Source organism: Perissodus microlepis, chromosome 8, assembly GCF_051167445.1.
Source record: "Perissodus microlepis isolate ML-2025 ecotype Zambia chromosome 8, ASM5116744v1, whole genome shotgun sequence".
NCBI lineage: Eukaryota > Metazoa > Chordata > Actinopteri > Cichliformes > Cichlidae > Perissodus > Perissodus microlepis.
The window spans coordinates 19,560,405-19,580,920 of record NC_140468.1 but is presented as its reverse complement, the minus strand read 5'-3'; the positions used below and the strand labels follow the sequence as shown (position 1 = coordinate 19,580,920).

General features: G+C 41.8%; 1 protein-coding gene across 5 annotated transcripts; it reads left to right on the top strand.

Annotated features, from left to right (window-relative positions):
• Positions 1–464: 464 nt before the first annotated feature.
• On the top strand, positions 465–20,514 carry slc38a10 (solute carrier family 38 member 10). 5 transcript variants are annotated; one of them, XM_084938060.1, is made up of 18 exons: positions 465–690; positions 878–1,111; positions 2,308–2,425; positions 2,912–2,957; positions 3,149–3,242; positions 3,415–3,558; positions 6,498–6,622; positions 10,326–10,428; positions 11,288–11,470; positions 11,819–11,930; positions 13,109–13,215; positions 13,309–13,462; positions 15,194–15,367; positions 15,444–15,908; positions 16,000–16,086; positions 17,652–17,672; positions 18,084–18,224; positions 18,337–20,514. In XM_084938060.1, the coding sequence occupies exons 2-18, from the start codon at positions 1,022–1,024 to the stop codon at positions 19,593–19,595; spliced, it is 3,423 nt and encodes a 1,140-aa protein (XP_084794186.1). In that variant the 5' UTR covers positions 465–690; positions 878–1,021; the 3' UTR covers positions 19,596–20,514. The 5 variants fall into 5 exon arrangements, with proteins under 5 accessions (XP_084794186.1, XP_084794187.1, XP_084794185.1 ...); XM_084938059.1 differs by lacking the exon at positions 6,498–6,622 and adding an exon at positions 5,637–5,761 and having other exon boundaries at positions 466–690; XM_084938061.1 differs by lacking the exons at positions 6,498–6,622; positions 17,652–17,672 and adding an exon at positions 5,637–5,761.
• The last annotated feature ends 2 nt before the right edge of the window (positions 20,515–20,516 follow it).

Sequence of the window (20,516 nt, the reverse complement as noted above, 5' to 3'; positions counted from 1 at the left end):
TATATAGTCAACAATAAATATGGGTCATGAGATGATTATTCTTTTATGAATTAAAAAAAGATATTACAAGATTTACTTTCTTAAATGTGCCTTCTTCCCTTAATCTATAATAATAATGTTGTTATAACCATTTAATAATTGGATGACCCTTTGCACCGTTAAATTAAACCATATGAGAAGTATGGAAAAGATGTGAAGAAATTGTCATTGTGAGCTCATTTATAAGCTTATTATCTGTACGTATGATGAAATCGTGTCTGAAAAATAACAACAACTGTTAGATAAACTCTGATATGTAGAAACCCCAATCTATCTATCTATCTATCTATCTATCTATCTATCTATCTATCTATCTATCTATCTATCTATCTATCTATCAAATAAAAAAATAAATAAAAAATAAAATAACAAAGTGACCACTAGTGGGCGCCCAAGCATTTCCACAGTACTGAAACTAGCAGGCTGACTAGTCTTCACTCACCTCCTCGGCTGCCATCTGTACTTCCTGGAAACGCGTTCAGAAAAACAGCCTTGGTGGACTTATCATCGTTTCATACTGCCTTTTTTTAATCAACTCGCAGGTTATATACACAAAAAGACGACAGTTGACCTTTAATGTCACAAAATTACCAATGATAACGTAAACAGGACAGCGAGGCGGAGGGCGAGGAACAGAAGTGGAAGAGAAAGGTGAGCTAATGAGACTACAGTGGTGCCACTACTAACGGGTCAACCTGTGACTTAAAATACTTTTATCCGGTCGCATTGTAAATATTGAGCTCGGCGGTGTGAACCGATTTTACTGTAACATTTGAAAGGAAGACAGGCTGGACGTGTGTCGCGGGTTAAGCTCTGTTGTTTCCGTGTTTCCTCTCAGAGCGCCACGTCATTAATCGGCGGATGAGTTTGGTCCCAGCTGTGCGCTGCCGTTTCTGCCGTCACTCCTGCAGCTTGCTGCTGTCCCGCTTTGCTTGACATTTTCTTACCGAAGGAGGAAGAAGCGTCGCTTAGGAGATTAAAGATGACGGCGTCCAACTCGGGCCTCATCATGAACGTGGTGAACAGCATCGTTGGAGTCAGTGTGCTCACCATGCCCTTCTGCTTCAAACAGGTGGGTCTGCTGCTGCGACGCTTACCTTGCGGGACTTGTCCTTAAGTCTCTCCGAAAACCCCCACTCTCTGTTAAAATATTTGCAGGATCAGAGGGAATGCTCAAATCCCTTTCTCCTCCTTTTGTCATATTAGGTCATAATCTTGTTTCACAAACGTTTTAGTAAGGTACAACAGGTAAACAGGTGTTACTAAGCACCTGAAGTGAACAAGGCCTTTATTAATATCATTAGTAACATTAGTAACTTATACATCTTTCATAAGAAAGGGACTGCTGGGAAAAAGATCTGCTGTTACTGCATTCATCTTCTAATTTTTAAAAGGAAAACTAATTTTAACATATTAACAGTGTTATTCACTGTCAGGTAGCTTCATTTTTACCAGTACAAATATAATATATATCAATGTCAAAGGGTTATGTGATTGAATAAGAAATACACTATTTGCCTCTTAAAGGTAGTAGAGTTGAAGAATAACAACAAAAGGAGATATAAAAGTGAATAAGCATGACGGGATATTAATGAGTGACTGTGAGAATCGCCAGCTTCCTTAGAATGTCAGTGAGCACTTGGTAAGCAGCATCTCCATCCATCAGCAGCACTTTTCATAGAGAGATGAATTTATATAATCACTATCACAATATGAAATTAGGAGGTGTTTTCATGTGAAGGATTTCACCCTCTGGGGAGCACAGTGGTGCTCGGTTTCATCAGTGCTCTCCGGGTACTCTGGTTTCCTCGAATGTTAGGTTCTCAGCCTGTGACAGCAGCGATGGAGCAGATTTAGCAGATTTATCTTGGAGGATATCTCCACTTTCTATGAACATGTAATGCCTTCACATCGCATTTAGTGCTTTATTACATGATTTTTCTTTTTAGTCAACTAAGCTATTCCCAAACGTTTAACTTTGTCATGCCTTTTTAGCACCACTACATGTTTGGAGATATACACACAATGATCAGCATGTCAAGTCATGCCAAGTGTGCTTGTATTCGTTTTGGCTGTTCCTTTCTGTAGGCCTAGCATCAGAATCTTTTCCAGGGTATACTTGTTTTCCAGCTGGCTGAAGGTTTCCTCCCCTGTATTGTGCTTCTAAGTAGTTTGAAGGAAGAAATATTGTTGTTTAAAGTTTAAGAACGATCTCATTTGAATTGGCTTGAGGACACGCCTGCTAACTTTCCATCTGTCTTCTCACAGTGTGGGATAGTGCTGGGAACTATCCTGCTGTTCTTCTGTTCATGGATGACCCACAAGTCTTGTATGTTTCTGGTCCACACGGCCAATAGCACCAAACGAAGGACCTATGCTGGACTGGGTGAGCTAAAGTGGCAAACAAGAGAAATATTTACTTGTATTCATTTTGTTCTGTTATGTAGTGTTTTCAGTCGCCATTATGTTTGTGGAAAAGCCTGATATTTTACAGGGAATGGTGCCCATTTTAAGCAACAGCTGATTCGTGGTTAAAGTGGCAAAAGAAGTTGTTACTTGTCACTAGTTCTGCGAACAGTTATAAGCAAATAACTGTTCGCAGAACGTTATTTGCTTATAACTGTTCGCAGAACGTTATTTGCTTATAACAATGTTAGATGACATTAAGTGCAGAAGTGTCAATAACAGTAAAGTAAACAAATCTCTGCCCACAAGGACAATATTTAAGCTGCTTCCATATGTGTTACAAACAATGAATGAGCACATTTAATCTTGTTTGATTATTAGTTTTATCAGGATGGAATAGTTTTAGTGCACCGCCCTGTGTTTTTCTGCATGTTGCTCACACTGATGGCACTTTTATTCTTCGCAGCCTTCCACGCTTACGGGAAACCAGGAAAAGCACTGGTGGAAACGAGGCAAGTTCATTCACAAATTTTAGTTTCTGCCTATCAGTAATACAGTTGTTGGATCACTGGAACATTTTAGATGTTCAGTGGAAACAATGGATCCATTACAATGGATATTTAGATTATGCATTGTAGATCATGTTTAAAAACACACATTTTCACAAGGTTTCTCTCGTCTCTCTGTTTTTGTGTCCCTGCAGCATGATCGGCTTGATGTTGGGGACCTGTATTGCCTTCTATGTTGTCATTGCTGATTTGGGCTCAAATTTCTTTGCTCAGCTGTTGGGTTTACAGGTTTGATATCATGATTTTGTTGCTACTCGCTTCTACTTTTTCATAATTTTAGGCTTTTGCGACCAACACTTGTAATAAATGTTGAATGGATTCAATCAAAAAATCTATTGTGAAAACAGGAAAAATACTGAAACTAAGCAAGTGTGTTGTTTTGTCACTCTGTTGTGTATAGGTGACCGGCAGTTTTCGCGTGCTGTTGCTGATTATAGTGTCGCTGTTCATCGTACTCCCTCTGAGTCTTCAGAGGAACATGATGGCCACTCTGCAGTCCTTCTCAGCTATGGCGTTGATGTTCTACACCCTCTTCATGTTCACGGTTAGCCCACCGACACACACACACACACACACACATACATCTAAACTTTACACAGTTTATGTGAATAGGCTGTAGCAGAAATTCTTTTTGGTTGCAGATCTTGAGAAGCAAATAGTTGAAGCATAATTATCAGTAAAAAAGATTAAAAATGATTGTTTTTGTTGCCTGTCTGTTAGTACAGCATGTAAAGTACAAATAGATTTAAAGCATGTGTAAGTTGCAGCACAGCTTATTAGCCATGGTTGCTTATTTGATTTTCAAAATGTTATTTGGCCAAGTGGTCGTTTTGTTGTCTTCCCTGTTAATTCTTTCTTACGCGCACCATTGTACAGAGCTGTGACATCCTTGTGCAATGCAATATTGTCTTGCTCCTATTTTTAAAGAGAAAATCTGCATGAAATCATTTGAGACAGAGAACAGTTGCTGCGCTGCTCGTTATAGACTGAAAAAAGGCTCTCCCCTGGGAAGGCACTACTTGGAAATGGCCACAAGAGACATTAAAAGTTGTGTAAATGGAAAGTAAGTGGAGAATAAATGGTCAGTTGCAATAAACATCAAACTCAACTGTAGAACAGAAACTCCCACATATGTCCAATTTATTTTACATATATCAAACTTAAACTTTTGGCTGTTTATGCAGCCTGTAAAATGCTTTTTTTTTTTCTTTAAAGACAAAACAGTTTGTGTGCATATCTTTCTGGAGCAGCTAGTCAGCACTGATTGACAGCACCACCACTGGCTGCGGTAGTAACTACTGGGACATAGTTTCCTTTAAGAAATCAAAATATAACCTTCAAGTTTGTGAAGTTACATAAATTACAACTTTTGCTCTGTGGCCAAGCCCAATGTTTAAATCAAGCTTCACTTCTGGCCACAGTAACTGCATGTCATGCATGTGAAGTTCAGTCTAAATAGGCGTAAGTGCAGCACGGAGCACATTTCTTGCAACAGATTTCAGAATTTTGAACAGTTTCTAAAAGAAGTGCAGTTGTATGCCACGAAGGCGAAATGTATGGTTCAGCAGGAAGAGCGCGTTCACAGTCCGCTGGCAGGGCGGAGATGGCCTGTTGGCCTGCAGGGAACTATGCACGTTTACTCCTTTTAACAACAGAGAATGTGGTACAAACGGTCTGTGGGCCACTCTTGTTTGTGTTGTTGTTGGTCTATCAGGCCGACGCAGAGAAAAGCAAAGTTCTAGCATACAACAAGCCAAACTGTTAAAAACAATGAAAAGTGTCCATTTGAGACACTATCTGTGCTTTGCATACTTTTATTTTTTGATCTTTGAAGTTATTTCATGTTTCTCCCATTCGCGATAACCTCCGCTGTTGCTCGCGCCACTATTTTGGCCCACACAACAACACACGGAAGCACGTCTGGTCCGTAAAAACCTCTCTGCACCCCATCCAAGCAAAAGCGTGTATGGAGACATGCACTCTGGTGGGACCAGAAATGATGCTTTATGCAGCACGTTCTGATAGAACCGCAGGAGCACGCTGCCATTTGCGTTTGCACACAGCCCCCTGCACAAGATGCATTTAGTCTGAAGTGTGGTCAGAGGTGAAAAGTTTGAGTGTAGAAACCATCCAGCAGCAGTTTTCTGGCTCATGTGATTCAACTCATTTACTCTTTAAATATGCACACACAGTTGGTGCGTGCATGTGTGGGTAGCTCTGTTTTACTGACCTGCAGTACTGGTTCCACAGACTTCAAAATGCTGTTTGTACTATTTCTGTGTGATGTGAGTTCTAGCTCTGTGGCATGTCGATAAGGTGGAACAGTGGTGTGGTGTGTGTCCGGCTTTAGATCCAGGCCCGGCCCGGCCCGGCCCGGCCCAGACCCCTAACCATCTAACAGTGATGTACCTGCTTCCCTCCCTTTTTCATCCTACCATTAATTGTCCCCCTCTTTCGTTTCTCTCCATTGTACTACTTTACTTCATTCTTTCCCGTCTTGTCTCTCTCGTCCTTCTGCCCACCATCACTCTTTCACTCCACTCTCCACATCTTTCTGCACCCTTTGTTTGCTCCCTCCCACCCCCTCCTTTTCCGCTGCTGTTTCTGCTTCTGGTGCTGTAGATAGTGTTGTCGTCTCTGCGCTACGGCATAATCTCGGGCTCCTGGGTGGAGCGAGTTCACCTGTGGCGCTTCAAGGGGGTCATTCAGTGCCTGCCTATTATCGCCACAACCTTCTGCTGTCACCCGTAAGTAAACCATGGAATCCACCCCCCCTCCCCCTCCCCAAAAAATATAACATACCACTGTAAGGCGGTGGGGACGGAGAGGGGGTGAGTGAAGGAAGCGCGATGTTTCCCCCGCAGTGTGACACTCCTTACACCCTCCTCCGACCTACCTGAGCCTTCTTCCTCCTTTCAATCATCCGCAATCTCACCTTTGATTGTGATCTGGTCTGAGCCATTTGAGCTCTGTGTGTTTGTGTGTGTGTTTTTGGTGGCAGTAGTAATAAGGCAGAGAACATAGTGAAGTGACAGGCTCATTTTTGCTGCCCTCCACCTTCAGTCCTGGTCTGTGTGGGTGTGGCAGGTTTTCCTCTGGGATCTTATCAGGTGCTGTGAGGAGCAAGACAGAGCACATGCTGATGAAAACCTATGAATTATTGTTTGTCTACATATTCCTTTCATATGCCTCTTATTTCATGCAAATTTATGATTTTTGCTTTTATTCATTTTGTATCATCTTCATTACTCCAGTTTTTCCACTACAGCAGGTTTTGTTCAGTGTGGGATTTCCTGTCACGTCTCTTTGTTATTTCCAGCTCTTCATTTTCTCTGTTTTTCTCTCCCCATTTATTACTTTCATTATCTGTCTGTGAGCCATAAGCGAGGGTATTGTTCCCATTCTTCTTTTCACTCTTTCCCCAACTTTTCTCCATTTGGTTTGGGCTGTAACTCCCCCTTCCCCCCGCCTCCTTCCCCTCAGATGGTGCTGTCCTCGTTCAAACATGGGCTGCTCAGCGGCTGGTGGCTAGGGCACATCAATATGGTGCGCTGGGAGGGTGTGTTTCGCTGTCTCCCCATCTGTGGGATGGCCTTCGCCTGCCAGTCGTAAGTACTCCTCCACCTGTGCAGGATCACATGATGAAAGTAATGTCAACCACGACTATATAGAATTCTGACGTTGGAAGCTCAGTGACCTATAGTGAACGTTCGATATTAGTCTTATAAATATGTGCAGTGTAACTCCCAAAACGTGGGCTTTTCCGCTCTTCCACACAGGGAACGAAATGTTTTATCGCTGCATGTAGAGAAAATTTCACAATTGGTGCATGAATACTCGCAGCATTTTTTCAAAGCCACGGTGGAGGATTTGGGGTAAAGAGAAACACAGATTTGTGGTGGAGGTGGTTGATAAGGCATCGCTATTTGTAAAAAGAAGCTGCTTTTGTTGCTTAGATGTGCTTTCTTTAGTTTTAACCATCTGCGCTTACTTTTCGCTTTGTGTTTTCTAATTCAGTCAGAAAATGACGTAATCTGACACAGAAGATGAGCGGACACTTATAAGAAAAAATAAAATCAAGTGGATGGTTTAGATTTGCATAAGCTGCAAAGTACTGGATGCTTTTTGAGAGGAAGGCATGTTGGATTTTTGAAGCTGACTATGCATTAGCTGCTGTCTATAAATATGCACCAGAGGTGTTGAAATATATGGCTATTGATGATAATCATGACATACAGAAGAAACAATTGATAATATATGTGAGCAATCCATCACTAGCTTCTTCTTGCCTACACATATTATACATTTTTAAAGTGAGGTGGTCACCTTACTTTAATAATCCATGAATTTTTCTGTAGCTGTGATAACTTCTCTCTTACACGCAGAGAGAGATTCACGTTCCACAACAATCACACTAAATCAAACTGCGATGCTCACGCAGGGAGAGTTAAGCTGTTGAGGAATTAATTCTTAATTTAGCTTCCGTGTTGTTGCCTTCTTGTGCCGCTGCTCCTCCTCTCTCCTCTGCATTCGTCAGCTAACACTAACGCCACACGAGACTCCTTTATTGTGCTTTAAGTCGCAGGTTTCTTTAGTTTGTTACTCACCTGATCGAGTCACAGCAGTCTGGTGCTCTAGTTAAAGTGCACTTTAAATAAAGTACCCCGCCTCTTAGCAAATGACAGCTGGAGTAGACTCGGGGAGCCCCAGTGATCTGGAATTGGATAAGTGGTTAAGGATAAAAGTGAATTCCTTTGGCCTTGATATTCGTGTGGTGAACATCTGATATCAACCCTAATATTAGCGAAAGTGAAAAATGATGGGGGAAAATGAGGTGTTCTTTTCACTTCCCAGCAATGTTTTATTAAGAAACGTGTTAGTGTAAAGACCCTGTTTGACTCCAGACCGCTGTGTGCCCAGCTGTGATGCTATACCACTACATGTAATGGTAATAATGTATTTATTAGGTCAAAAGAGCTAGCAACGTTTGAGCGTCCTATCGGTTGGGCTCTTATATATAATGAATGCTGTGCTGCAGTCTTTACTAACAGTAAATAATAGGAAGGTTTCCAACACAGCATTTGCATGCTGTTCACAATGCTCACTGGTTTATTTTCACTGATCACAGCTTCTTCTTCTTTACTGTCTCCATTTTCACTCATCTGCATGCTTTGTCACTGCCTCTTTTTGTTCTGTCCTCTACGCTTCAGTGCCCACTCTGGGCGTGCAGTGAGCTGAGCGGGTGGTTCAGCTCACTGCACCAGTATCCTGTTAGACATGAATGTCTAACGGGAGCAAGTTAATCTTTGGTGCTGGAGAGGGCTGTAGGGTGTTACGGTGAGGTCATCAGGGGCCAGATGTTTGGGTGGTGGCAGTGTATGGTTTTGTTTTGTGCGAGAAAGAGTGAGGTAAGTGATAGAAGTGGGCGACTGTAGCCTTGGGAGTGAAACAAGACTTTTTAATTAATGTAATCACACAAAGCTAACATAACATTATGGTATGGCAGACAGGCGTGATCATTAGCAAGCGAGGTGTGCATGTGATCCAACAAGAAGAAAGTATGAGCTTGTATGTGTTTATGTGTGCTTCCTCCGTCGTCCCACTAGTAGTGCTGAGTGATATTTGGCATGGCGATTTCTTGGCCTGTGGTAAGGCTGAGCGAGGCAAGCGCTCCGTTAGGCGGCAGGCAGCTTAAGCCAAACCACTAATCAACACATTGGACTGCCGCCATCTCACAGACACACTGATGTATTCACAGGCTGATTAAACAGCTCTCAGCACATTGGATTTTTATTACATTCATGAAATGTGTTTACTTTCAGTTAAAACATTACTTAACATCACCATTATGATGGGATGGGAGCTGGCCCTGTTGTTTTTTGGCTGAGCGTCTGAACAGCGAGGAGCAGTTAGCTCATAATAGAGGGACATAAGAAAAACATGTATGGCAGAAACATCTTTCTATGATGCTACTGCTGGTGTGTTTTCCAGTCCCATTTAATGACACGGTCTTCCACACACACTCACTTCTCCCACAGTCAGTCTGCATCATATTTGAGATTTCATTGTGTTTAAGGACTAGCCTCCGAGTCAGGTCTATTGAGCAACCATTAGATGCTTTTGCACTGTGCTTGCAGTATAACGTTTTATTTAACATTGGTTATAACATTAACTGGTTTCCACATTAAACAAGCACAAGGAATGGCATCATGCTAGCTAATAAAACCGAGTGTGCGAACAGAGAGTCAGGCAAAGGGAGAACAAAGGCCAGTGAAAGTTATGGTTTCTCTCTCTCTTCTGTCTTTCGCCTCTCACATGTATAAGAGAAAGGGAGGGAGAGAGAAAAAGGAGGCGAGTAAAAAGAGTCTGCCAGGAAAGTTTATAATGCTCTAAAACCTGTCCAGCCACTTGCAGTTATATATAAAGCCTGTAAATTCACTGGTTAATGTGCCGATGGTCCCCTCCACACTCCCACACTCGCCTTAAAGCACAGGACAGGAAATGATGAAAGGAGGTCGACACCTGTGTTAATAGACGAGCATTTCAGCCTCAGCCGGCCTTCACTACTGTCACCCATACTGTGTCTCTCACACACACAAACACATACGCAGTGGTATCTAGACAAACACTTGTGCATACATCACTACCACTCCCATTACATTACTTTCATCTACTGCCATCGTGAGAAATGACTGCAATAAAAAAATAAAACTTAAAGCATGAATTGATATTAATATGAATTAAGATTCATATTCTCAATATGAAGATTCCAATTGTTGAAAAACCTTCATTTATATGATGTTGTATGATTGATTGAGTCGAATGACTTTTTAAAGTAGTTTGATTACATCTAAGTAGAAGATTGAAGTATTAATTTCAAATGTTTATTGATAATGGCATTGCATTCATATATGTTTAATGGGCTAAACAAAGAAGATGAAATCGTGTAGATTAAACTATCCAGTGTTAGTTGGATATTGACGAGGACATGAGGGAAGAGATGCATCATTTGATTACTGAGCAGCGCAAATGGACCCCCATATGGCTGCTTAATAAAGGAACGCTACAGAGCGGTTTCTAAATTTGAAGTAAGTGGCCGTGAAGACTGTCATATTGCCAGCTGTTTGGGGGGACAAAAATCAAATGAAACATCTGTAGGACTACGTTCCTCGATCTCCCTGCTAGAACTGTTGCATTGTAGAATTTGTATGTCTGATAATTCAGACAGTATAAGATCACATTGCAACAATAGTGTTGTGCCATGCAGTATACAGGGTGTTTGTTTGTTTTTTGGCTTACTATCTCTTACAGGCAAGTGCTACCAACCTACGACAGCCTCGATGAGCCGTCTGTTAAGCGCATGAGCACCATTTTCACTTCATCTCTCAACGTTGTTACCATCTTCTACATCACAGTGAGTGGAACCACTCTTTCTCAGTTGTGTTCACACCACTCCTATTTTGTAATATTAAAGAGTATCTGAGTTTACTTATCTTAAAATTTTAACAGGTCACTGCCAAAAAAGCTAATGACATGAGTTCACTTTTCCTAATGTCTTTTAATGGGATTAGATTACACAATATCAGACTAATCTGGATGGTGTAAGGCATTGATTTGAATCTGGAGCTTGCAAATCAGTCAGTTATTCATAGACTGTATATAAAAGATGCAAACAACCACGTTGACTTCACTCACTAGTTACCAAAGACCCGCTGAGTTTTAGCCATTGCTCTCTTGCTGTTTTTAAAAACAGATGTGACAAAAAAAATTAGGTCTTGAGGCACTTCCACACCGGCTTCATGTTTCAGACACTGAGGCTACATCAGTCTTGTACATACTGCCTCTGGTCTTTATGGACAAAACCTGCACTGTATCTGGTCCTGAGAGAAAGACTAGCATGTTAGATTTTTGCAGTCTTTCATGATGGTTTTGTCACTTCTGTGAGGGAAACATGATGAAGAGAAAGAGCAGTGACATTGTTCTGCATGTAAGTTGGTAAGCGTGATTAATCAGAGAGCAACATTTAGTCTGTCATAGGTCTCACTCATGAAACAACAAGATTCACATTATAAACAACAATGTGTATTCTGAGCTTAGCATCCTACAGTACACACTCTTGATGGAGTTTCTGGTATTTTATATTATTTATGGCAAAAATGTGTCTTTATCCTGATATTAAAACAGTCTTGATGGCTGATACTGGCATCAGAAACTATAAAAATTTCTCCTTCTTTTTGCTTTTCCCCAAACACCACGTTTGGTTCTGTCTCCAGGTGGGTTTCTTTGGATACGTCAGCTTTACAGAGAACATCGCAGGGAACGTGCTGATGAACTTTCCATCCAACCTGGTGACAGAGATGATACGCGTTGGCTTTATGATGTCTGTAGCTGTTGGATTTCCCATGATGATCCTGCCCTGCCGCCAGGCCATCAACACTATGCTTTTTGAGCAGCAAGTGAGTTCAGATATACTCAGACGCTCCCTTTGTCCTCTACATTTTAAAAAAGAAAGTCTTAATGCTTGTTTGCTTGATGGTTTTCTCACTTTACTGAATTGTTAATAGTAGAGGGATGAGAATTTGGATACAAATTTGATTGTGAAAGAGGACCTCCCATTCTTTCTTTCATGCAGTTTGAAGATGCATTTAGAAGTGTTTCGTGTAAACACAAACAGCAGGTGTTTCCCTGCTGTGCGCAGCATAAATGTATTGAATCTGTAATCAGTTTGTAAATGTGAGATTTGTTACATCACTAAATCCCCTCTTTAGCTCTTTTTTTTCTATCTTACCGTTTTTGTCTTACAGCAGAAGGATGGGACATTTGCCGCTGGGGGTTACATGCCTCCTCTGCGCTTCAAGATGATCACCCTGTGCATTGTGTTTGGCACTATGCTGGGGGGCATTCTCATCCCCAACGGTACGTCCTCTTTGTGTGTGTGTGTGTGTGTGTGTGTGTGTGTGTGTGTGTGTGTGTGTGTGTGTGTGTGTGTGTGTGTGTGTGTGTGTGTGTGTGTGTGAAAAATTGGTTGCATGGACTAAAATAAAATGGTGTGTGTATGTGTGCTGCTCGCTTAAGGTGCATGTGTTCCTTTATGTGGGCGTAGCTGGGGAGCTTTACGATGTGTGTGACTGTGACTTTATGAGTCAGTGACTGTCACACTCTAACACAGTCCTTAAATCAGGGCCCTTACTTTTATCTCCTTTTAGATGGGCAGACAGGAAGATAGGGCTATTATTCTCCCGGACTCTTTCTCACACACTCGCACACAAACAAATGTCCAGTACACACCAGTATTGGCTCTCCATCAGCTTCCTTAAGTCCTTGTCTCTGTCACAAAACGCTCCAAAATTGCATAGTTGTAAAGGTTAGCATTATTTTGTGTTTTGTCCACCCACTGTTTGTTAAAGTTTTGATTGGGTGAACACGGAGACACACACAGAGCCGGTCAGATTGGCTCTTTGTGTATTTAATCAGGCTAATAGACTGCGGAGAAAGGAGGTAAGGACCCTGGGGGGAATGGGCACTAAATCTGAGGGAAACAATATGGTGTCCGTCCTCTAGATGAACGATGGGTTTCCGGGCTTGATGCCCAGTAGGCCCATTCGTTGTGACTTGGGTGTGGCCACGGCTCGCTGCTGCCAGCAGCAGTGTGCCACGGATGGCGTCTGTGAGGGGCCGTTATGAATCCAGTTTGTAATAAGGAGCCCAGATCTGGGACTCTAGCAGTCTTTTTTCACCCAGTTTTTTTTTGGCACAAAGAAACAGAACCAGTGCGCTGAAACAGACAGAAACGCTTCAGCTCTGGTAACGTTGGTGCCATGTTGATTTAACAGTGTTTAGGTTGGTTTAATTAAGTTTTCATTGTACTGCAACATCTGGGGAGGCACACCTTGGATCTCCAGATCATTTTCCTGTTAGTTTAGTTGTTTTACCGCTTGTCGAGCTAACTTTTGTCCAGTTTGTTATAACCATTTCAGACATTTAAGCTAACTCTTTCAGCACTCTATCCATTAACATTTGGTGAGCACCTCTGTTTTGGAACTAGTGCACTACAGGCCCGCAGATTTTTTTTAAACCGGTTTTCCTGTCTTTAGTGGAAACTATTCTGGGTCTGACTGGAGCCACCATGGGCAGTCTCATCTGCTTCATTTGTCCTGCTCTCATCTACAGAAAGATCCAAAAGAACGGCATCATTGCTCAGGTTAGAAGCTTTGAATCTGCACTTTTCCAGTATATTTATTTGGGGGAAATATTTTGTCTGACAATTTGTTGTTCTCCACTTCCTGTCCTGTAGCTGGTGCTTTTTGTTGGTCTGGGCATCCTGCTGATCAGCACCTTTACCACTCTCTCAATTTCGGCCAGTAGCCCCGGTCCAAGGATCCAACCTCCTCCTCCTGCACCTGGCAAGAACAGCCAGCAAGAACTACCAGACATCCCTGAACTGCACGGTAAAGATCGCGAGTTTCTGTAATGGCTGGCAATCACTTAGGAACTAGATGGGCTGTAAATGAAAGTGGTTTACTAATGAGCCATGGAAACATTTACCTCAGTGGGCCAGAGCCGGAGCTGTCTGTAGCATCTGAGATTGGACAGCAGAGTTGCATGTAATTATTTCCTTTAAAATGCGCCAGCAGTACAAGAGACATGTTTGTTTCTTGTCTTATTTTTAAAGTCACAGACTGCTCGCAGCACCTTGAAGGCGCATTGTAAAGAGAATGTGAACCAGTAGCAAAGGGCCAGTGAGACTAAAACAAAAGCACAAAGCCACGGCAGAAGAAAGGCTTTCTTTTATCTCTCGGAGAAGAAAAGATGGAGACAGACAGAGTGACTGGTAGACAGACAGGCAGGGTGAGGAGATAACCTCTTGATAATATCTGAAAGCAGTGTTGAGCGCTTGACACTGATGAAGCGAGATTGATGCCCTTCAAACTCCAGCAATTTCTCTCCACCCCTCTACCTCTGTTCATTTCTCCTGCCACCCCCCTCCAAACCTCTTCCCCCCAAAATACATTGTCTACACCCCCTTTCTCCCCGCATATCTCACATGGAAGCTATAAAATGCCTGCAAGCGCTGGCTGTATAAAAGGAAATGGGGTGTGGGGTGATGATGATATGGGTTTGGGGATAAATGAAAAAAAAAATGGAGACGAGACCCAGAGGAAACCTTCTGAGCTGATGTTTCCAGTTTTAGGGTGAAAGAAGAAGAGCATGGAGGGAGTCCTGACAGTTAATCATCCTCAGCTCTCGTGGTCTTTTCTTACTGTGCAGTTCCTTCTTGTTCACTCCCATCCAGAAACTCTCATTTGTGGATTTTTTTTCCCTCCCAGCTTTGCTTCACACTAAACACACAAGAGCCAGGATAAAAACTTGTTTTCTTTCTGCCACACTCTGATATCATTTCTCTCTCCTGTCACCCTCATTAATTCGACACGTCACTGATGCCAGTCTTGCCATTTTCAGTATTTGCTGCCCCCTAGTGGCTGTACACGTCCAAAACCAAAAATCTCCATATTTTCAGATTGCATTTAGTATGAGAATTATAGCACCAAGAAATGAAGTCTAAGATTAACTGTTTTAATCTTAGACTTTTAATCAACTAAATGTCATAAGACTATAGTGGGCTAAAATCTAAAGTTGATTCAGTCGACTAAAAGATAAAGTGTAAAGTTTGTCATGTTTTTACCGGTGATGGTTGCTCCACACCGTTTACAAAGCAGCTTATTTTTCTTATTTTTGAAACGTGGCTATGTGTCGTGTTTTCTTTTCCTCCCAAGTGAATATAATCAGGGAAATAAACAAGAAAACCTGTACTGTTACCTGGGGGCAGATCAAATTTTTGTTTAGCCTTGTTCCAAAAAGAGAACTTCTAATTGGATCACTAAACTCGTCCCAGCCTTATTCACAACTTAATTAGTTCTGATTTGATCTCGTCTCTCCAGAAAATTTTCAACTCATTTTTAATCATTGACGAAAGTGTCAATACATTCGATCACAGATTTTGTCCTCATATATTTGTCTGCATAAATTTTTGTTTACCTATCGTCTTGTTTGTGTCAGAAAACTGTGATGAAAATATGGGGATATCTTGGGATGATATCTGGCATTAGATTAGCTGACCATAGTGAAACAGTAGAACAGTAGCATTAATGAGACGTTCCATTTTTTGCACCTACATGCAGACAACCCTGCAAACAAGAAGCCAGTGGAGATAGAAAAGCCTGACAATCATCTGCCTGTGGAGGTGGTGCAGCCTGTGGAGCGGGACCCAGGTGAGCCCCCCCAGATTAAAGGACCAGTTGATCTATCGAAGGAGAAGAAGGACGAGGAGGTGCAGTTGGATCGTCCTGATGCGGGTAAGGAAACTGAACCAAAATCGGAACATTAACTGGATGTCGAACTTGTAAGGATTACCATTTCTTATTTATCCAGGTGTGGCAGTGCCAGAGGGAGAGGCCCATCGTCATGAACCACCCATTCCTCATGACAAAGTCATGGTAGACAGAAGAAAGAACATTGCAGAGCTGAAAGATGAAAACAAACAACCTGTTGCTCCTGCAGAAGGTGGTGAAGAAAAACCTCTAAGAGGCAACGAGCAAGATTTCGAGAATGCTTTGAAGGTGGAAAGCAAAGATGACAAGGTTGATGAAAAACCTGCAAAAGAAGAGGATCTGGGTGGAGGTGAAGTCTTGTCGAACGAGCTGGTTGATAAGCTTGTTGCAGAAGCAGGCAAAAAGTTGGATGTTGCCCCATTAAAGGAGGGTGAGAATCTCAATGCTGTTAAAGAGCCCCTTGCAGATAATGCAGGTGTAGTAGCCAATCAGGCTGCAGAAGCCAATCAGGATGCAGCAGCCCAAGTCCATAAAGTGGGGAAAGCTGCAGATGCTGCAGAGAAAGGTGAGCATTTCAAGCTGTTTAACTGTTGGTTAAGCAAAATGATGAAAAAGGCGTTCTAAGAGAGTGTTTGTGACATGTAATGACCTTTTAGCTCCACCTGCTGAAGGAGAGCATCGCCCTGCTGGAGAAGAGGCTCCAGCTGCTGAAGGCAAAGATGCAGCAGATGACAAGATGGAAGGTAAGTGGAGTAGACATGTTCAATAAAATTCAAAGTTAAATTCATTTATTTAGTAGCTGTCAATTTTTTCAGCATGTTGTGAAAAACCTTAATCACATCCACATTTAAAAATCAGCCTAAATCAATTTGCACTCGCATTTATAATGGCTGATAGTTTTTCATATTCTTGATTTCTGCAGATAATGGACTGTTGTCTAACAGTCGTACAGATTCTAGTGGGTTTTTGGGGGGTTTTTTGGCGGGGGGTGGGGGGGGGGTTGCAGCTAAATGTAACATAGTAATTTAAAGATTATGTATTTATTGTATGAGGTGGAGATGCTGAAAGTGATGCCAAACCTAAAATGTAGCCGCAGCTTTTTGTAAACCATGACCTGCTCTCGGTCGGGGGAAATGCCCTCACATTTGTGCAGACACAGACTTGGGTTTTTTTTTATATTAATAGTTTGCTAAAATGTGGTCCAGGCTTTCCTTATCTGTGTCACTGTGTAACACTGGCATAATAACTTTGTAGCAGAGCTTGCTAAGCATGGAAAGAGCTGCTGCCTGAATGGAATCCAGATGCACCCTAATTGTCCCACTAGAGCCACTTCCGCCAACTCTGACTTTAAATTGCTACCGCTGTGAGCAACACATACGAGACGTTCTCTTGTTTCCAGCAAGACTCAATACAAGAGTCTCCATGCATTCACTGCATCAGAGAAGCTGAAGATCTAGTGAATTACCTTTATGGCCACAACATTGTCCCAACATTAATGGGAAAATCCCAGTACATTTATCTTTATATTGTTCTAATTTTCAAATATCAAATATTTTCTTACAAAATCACTTTGCTGAAGTTAAGACGTGTTTAAGGCAGCAGGTGTGTTGGTGTTGGTTATATTTAGAAGACGACTTGTTGTTTCCAGCTCTTAGAGAGCTGTACTGGATGTATGTAGCCAATGTTGATTCGCTAATGTGGTATCGACTAACCAATCAGAGGAGACTGAGCTTTCCAGAGGCAGGATTTGAAGAGACTGGAGGTAAAACGTTGTTTCAGAGTAAAAGGATCTGCTGCAGGAAAATCAGCATGTGAAAAAATGTGTTTTTGAACATTAAAAATGTCAAACTGGTAAAATTGTGAAACTTTAACTAAGTGATATATGAGGACTTTATTTAAAAATGAAATGCTGGACATTAAAATCTAAATATGAAGTCAGGTTACAGGAAAGGCTCAACAAATAAATGAATAAATAACAAACACTTAATTTAACCTCTTTGTTTACTGGGTGGGAGAGTGATGATGCAGTATTCCTCTTATTGGCTAATTTAGACTGCTGTGTAGCCCACTTCCTCTCTTTCTTTTCTCTTGCTTCGCTTGTTTTATCTTAATGATCCCTTCTTGCCCTGTTTGATGGTGTTAAAAAGGAAAAAGAAGTACAGATGTTTCCTCTCACTTCTTGACTTAGCTCGATCCTCTTTTTTGGCTTTTGTTGACTTTCTCATTCTGTTATTCTGTTGTTTACTTTTGCCTTCTCTTCCTTTTTTCTCCATCTTTTCTTTCTGTCTCTGCCGGACTCCTGTCGCAGTGATAAAAAAGCTGGTTGCAGGTATGAACTCCCTCTTGCCTCTTCTTCAGTTTATCTCAATCTGTCTATCACTCAAATTTTTAAACATTTACAAAATGGCTTATATTTAAAAAAAAATAATTATTGCTTATACAGTTGTGTGTGTTTTATGTTTGTGTGTGTTTATATTTAAACTTAATACTAGTAAACTAAACAAAGCACCCACTCACATCGCCTGTTAACATAATCTGTGTCCACACCTGCCTGTTTAAGGCTACAGTCTAGAAGAGCGTGTTAACTGGAAGTAGTAGATTATTAACTGTTTCCTGTCTGCCCCCCTCACCCCCAGAGTCTGGCCCTAGTTTTATTAAGCCTCCTAACTAATGCCCTGTTCTCTGAACAGGTCGTTACTTATTTTAATTAAATGTTTTTGAATGATTTGTTTCCATGTAGAGGGTCAGCTGGACCACGCGGTGCTTCTGCAGGTCATTAAGGAGCAACAAGAACAACAGAAAAGGCTTCTGGACCAACAGGAAAAACTATTGGCTGTCATAGAAGAACAACACAAGGAAATCCACCAGAAACAACCTGCTGGTGTGTATATACCTTCTTTTTTTTCTTTTTGTAGTCATGACAACTTGTAAAGAAAACACAGCTATTATAGGTGGTGGCCCTTAACTTAAATGTAATGTTTTTGCATTTAAAGGGGGCGCTGCTGAAGGCGATGGTGAGAAAGGCATCCAAGGACAACCAGAGATGATGGAAGGTGGAGCAGCAAAACCTAAGGAGTCTGGACTGGAGCAGCCCAAGGAGGGAGCTGGAGCTCCACAGGACGGAGGAAATGAGGCTCATGCTCTGGCCCAGAATCAAGCTCAGGTTGAAGATAAAGGTGCTGAAGCTAACCCTGCAAAAGTAGCCGTACCAGCAGCTTACAAGGAGGATGCAAATGTTGCACTTGCAGGAGAATTACATAAGGAAAGTGAGGTCGGGGCGAGAGGAGTGCCATTGGGAAAGCAAAAACTTGAACCTGTAGCTCAGAATGATCAGTTACCAGAAGAAGAGGCAATTGAAAAACGTAAGAAAGAAATGGTAGGCAAAGAAGATCAGGCAAAACAAGGAAAAGAACGGCTGGAGAGGGAAATGAAGGAGAAGCTAGCCAGGGAAGAGGAGTTAGAGAGGGAAAGATCAGAGAGAGAAAGGATAGAGAAAGAAGTTCAGGCACGATTAGAAAAAGAACGGCTAGAAATGGAGAGAAAAGAAAAGGAAAGGCTAGAGGAAGAAAGGATAGAAAAGGAAAGACAGGAAATGGTGGCCAAACAAGAGTTGGAGAGGGAAAAGATAGAGAAAGAAGTTCGAGAAAGGCTGGAAAAAGAACGACTGGAAAGGGAAATAAAAGAGAATCTGATCAGAGAGCAGGAGCTTGAGAAAGAAAAAGCATTAAAAGAGAAACTTGCACGCGACAAAGCTGCAAAAGAGCGATATGAGCAGGAGCTGCAGAAAGCTGACAATGAAATACTTGATAAAGCAAAGAAAGAGGAGGCTCGGGAGAGGCTGCTTCAGCTGCAGCAGGCCATAGAAGCTCAAAATGCTGGAAAAGCTGCACAGGGGGGAAAGATAGATGATGGTGAGGCTTTGAAGAAAGGAGGACGAGACCTCAAAGAGAAAGCTGCTGCACAGCCAGAACCCGGAGAAGGGGAGGAAGATGGCGAGGTTCACCCCCAGGGCTCCCACGAGAAAGTTAGGAAGCAGGGAGAGATAGATCTGAAGCGGAGGCGTAGGTCACTCGGAGAGGCTAGAGGGCCCCTGGAGGACACTGAGGCGTCCAGGGGGGTTCCAGGGTTGGAGCCCCTGCTGGAGCTGGGGGGGCAAGATCTGCACGCAGCCCTGGAGGGGCAGCTACTGGCTGGGGCAAGGCTACACACACGGCAGATTAAACAGGCCTCAGAGGATGAAGAAGCTAAATAACACACACACACACATTCTTATTTAGCGGTCAAACACATACTGTAGACCTGCAGAACCTCTAATACTGTGGACCGTGATATTGCTGCCTTACATTCTCTTTTGCCTTCGGAGTTGTTAAGAAGTGGACTGTGTTGTTTTTCTTGATACTGTGTAATCTGCCAGGAACCCAAAGTCTTTATCAAAGAGCAAAAGTGAATGTAAATATTAACTTATTTTTGTTTCCAGAGAAAATTTTGAAGAGGTCATTGTTTAAAGTGTACATACATCTATGCAATTACCTTTCTGTGGAGTGTTTTTGACAGGGACGATATTCGTATTTGAGTCACATGTACTCCTTTTGTTATTCAGTTGTTCCTTGGTCTTTGTAAATGCTTTTAAATGTGATCCATGTATTTTCTTATAGAACCCGTTTACCCCAAATTTAATGTACTGTGGCTTCAGGCCCTTTGATAGTGTTTTTGCTTCATGCTTTCAAAATGAGGTATTTGACTATACGTTGGAGTTTTGAGATATAGAGTAGCCTTACTATTTCCATAAACTGTGGACAACAGAGCAGCTCGAACCAGACAACCTGGATCAATACCTGTAGTTTCTAATCATTCCATCTTTATTCCTAGTATTTCTTCCAGGTTGATTTATTAGTGCCTTTCACTTAACATACTACAGCGTATGTTTTATTCAAACAAAATGTGCAGTTTTTTCCCTCAATATCTGGTCTTTTTCTTCCACTAAATGATCTTATTTGAAGATATAATAATGGAAGGTATTTTGGACTTCTGTATTGTCTTTAATTGGCTAGCACTTCAACACATTGGACCTTTGCTTTATAAAAGAGGCTATTTTTGTGACTATTTTTCTACATGCATGTTATTTCTGTACATTTTGCTGATAAAAAATTAATAAAGCTCATATATCGAAACG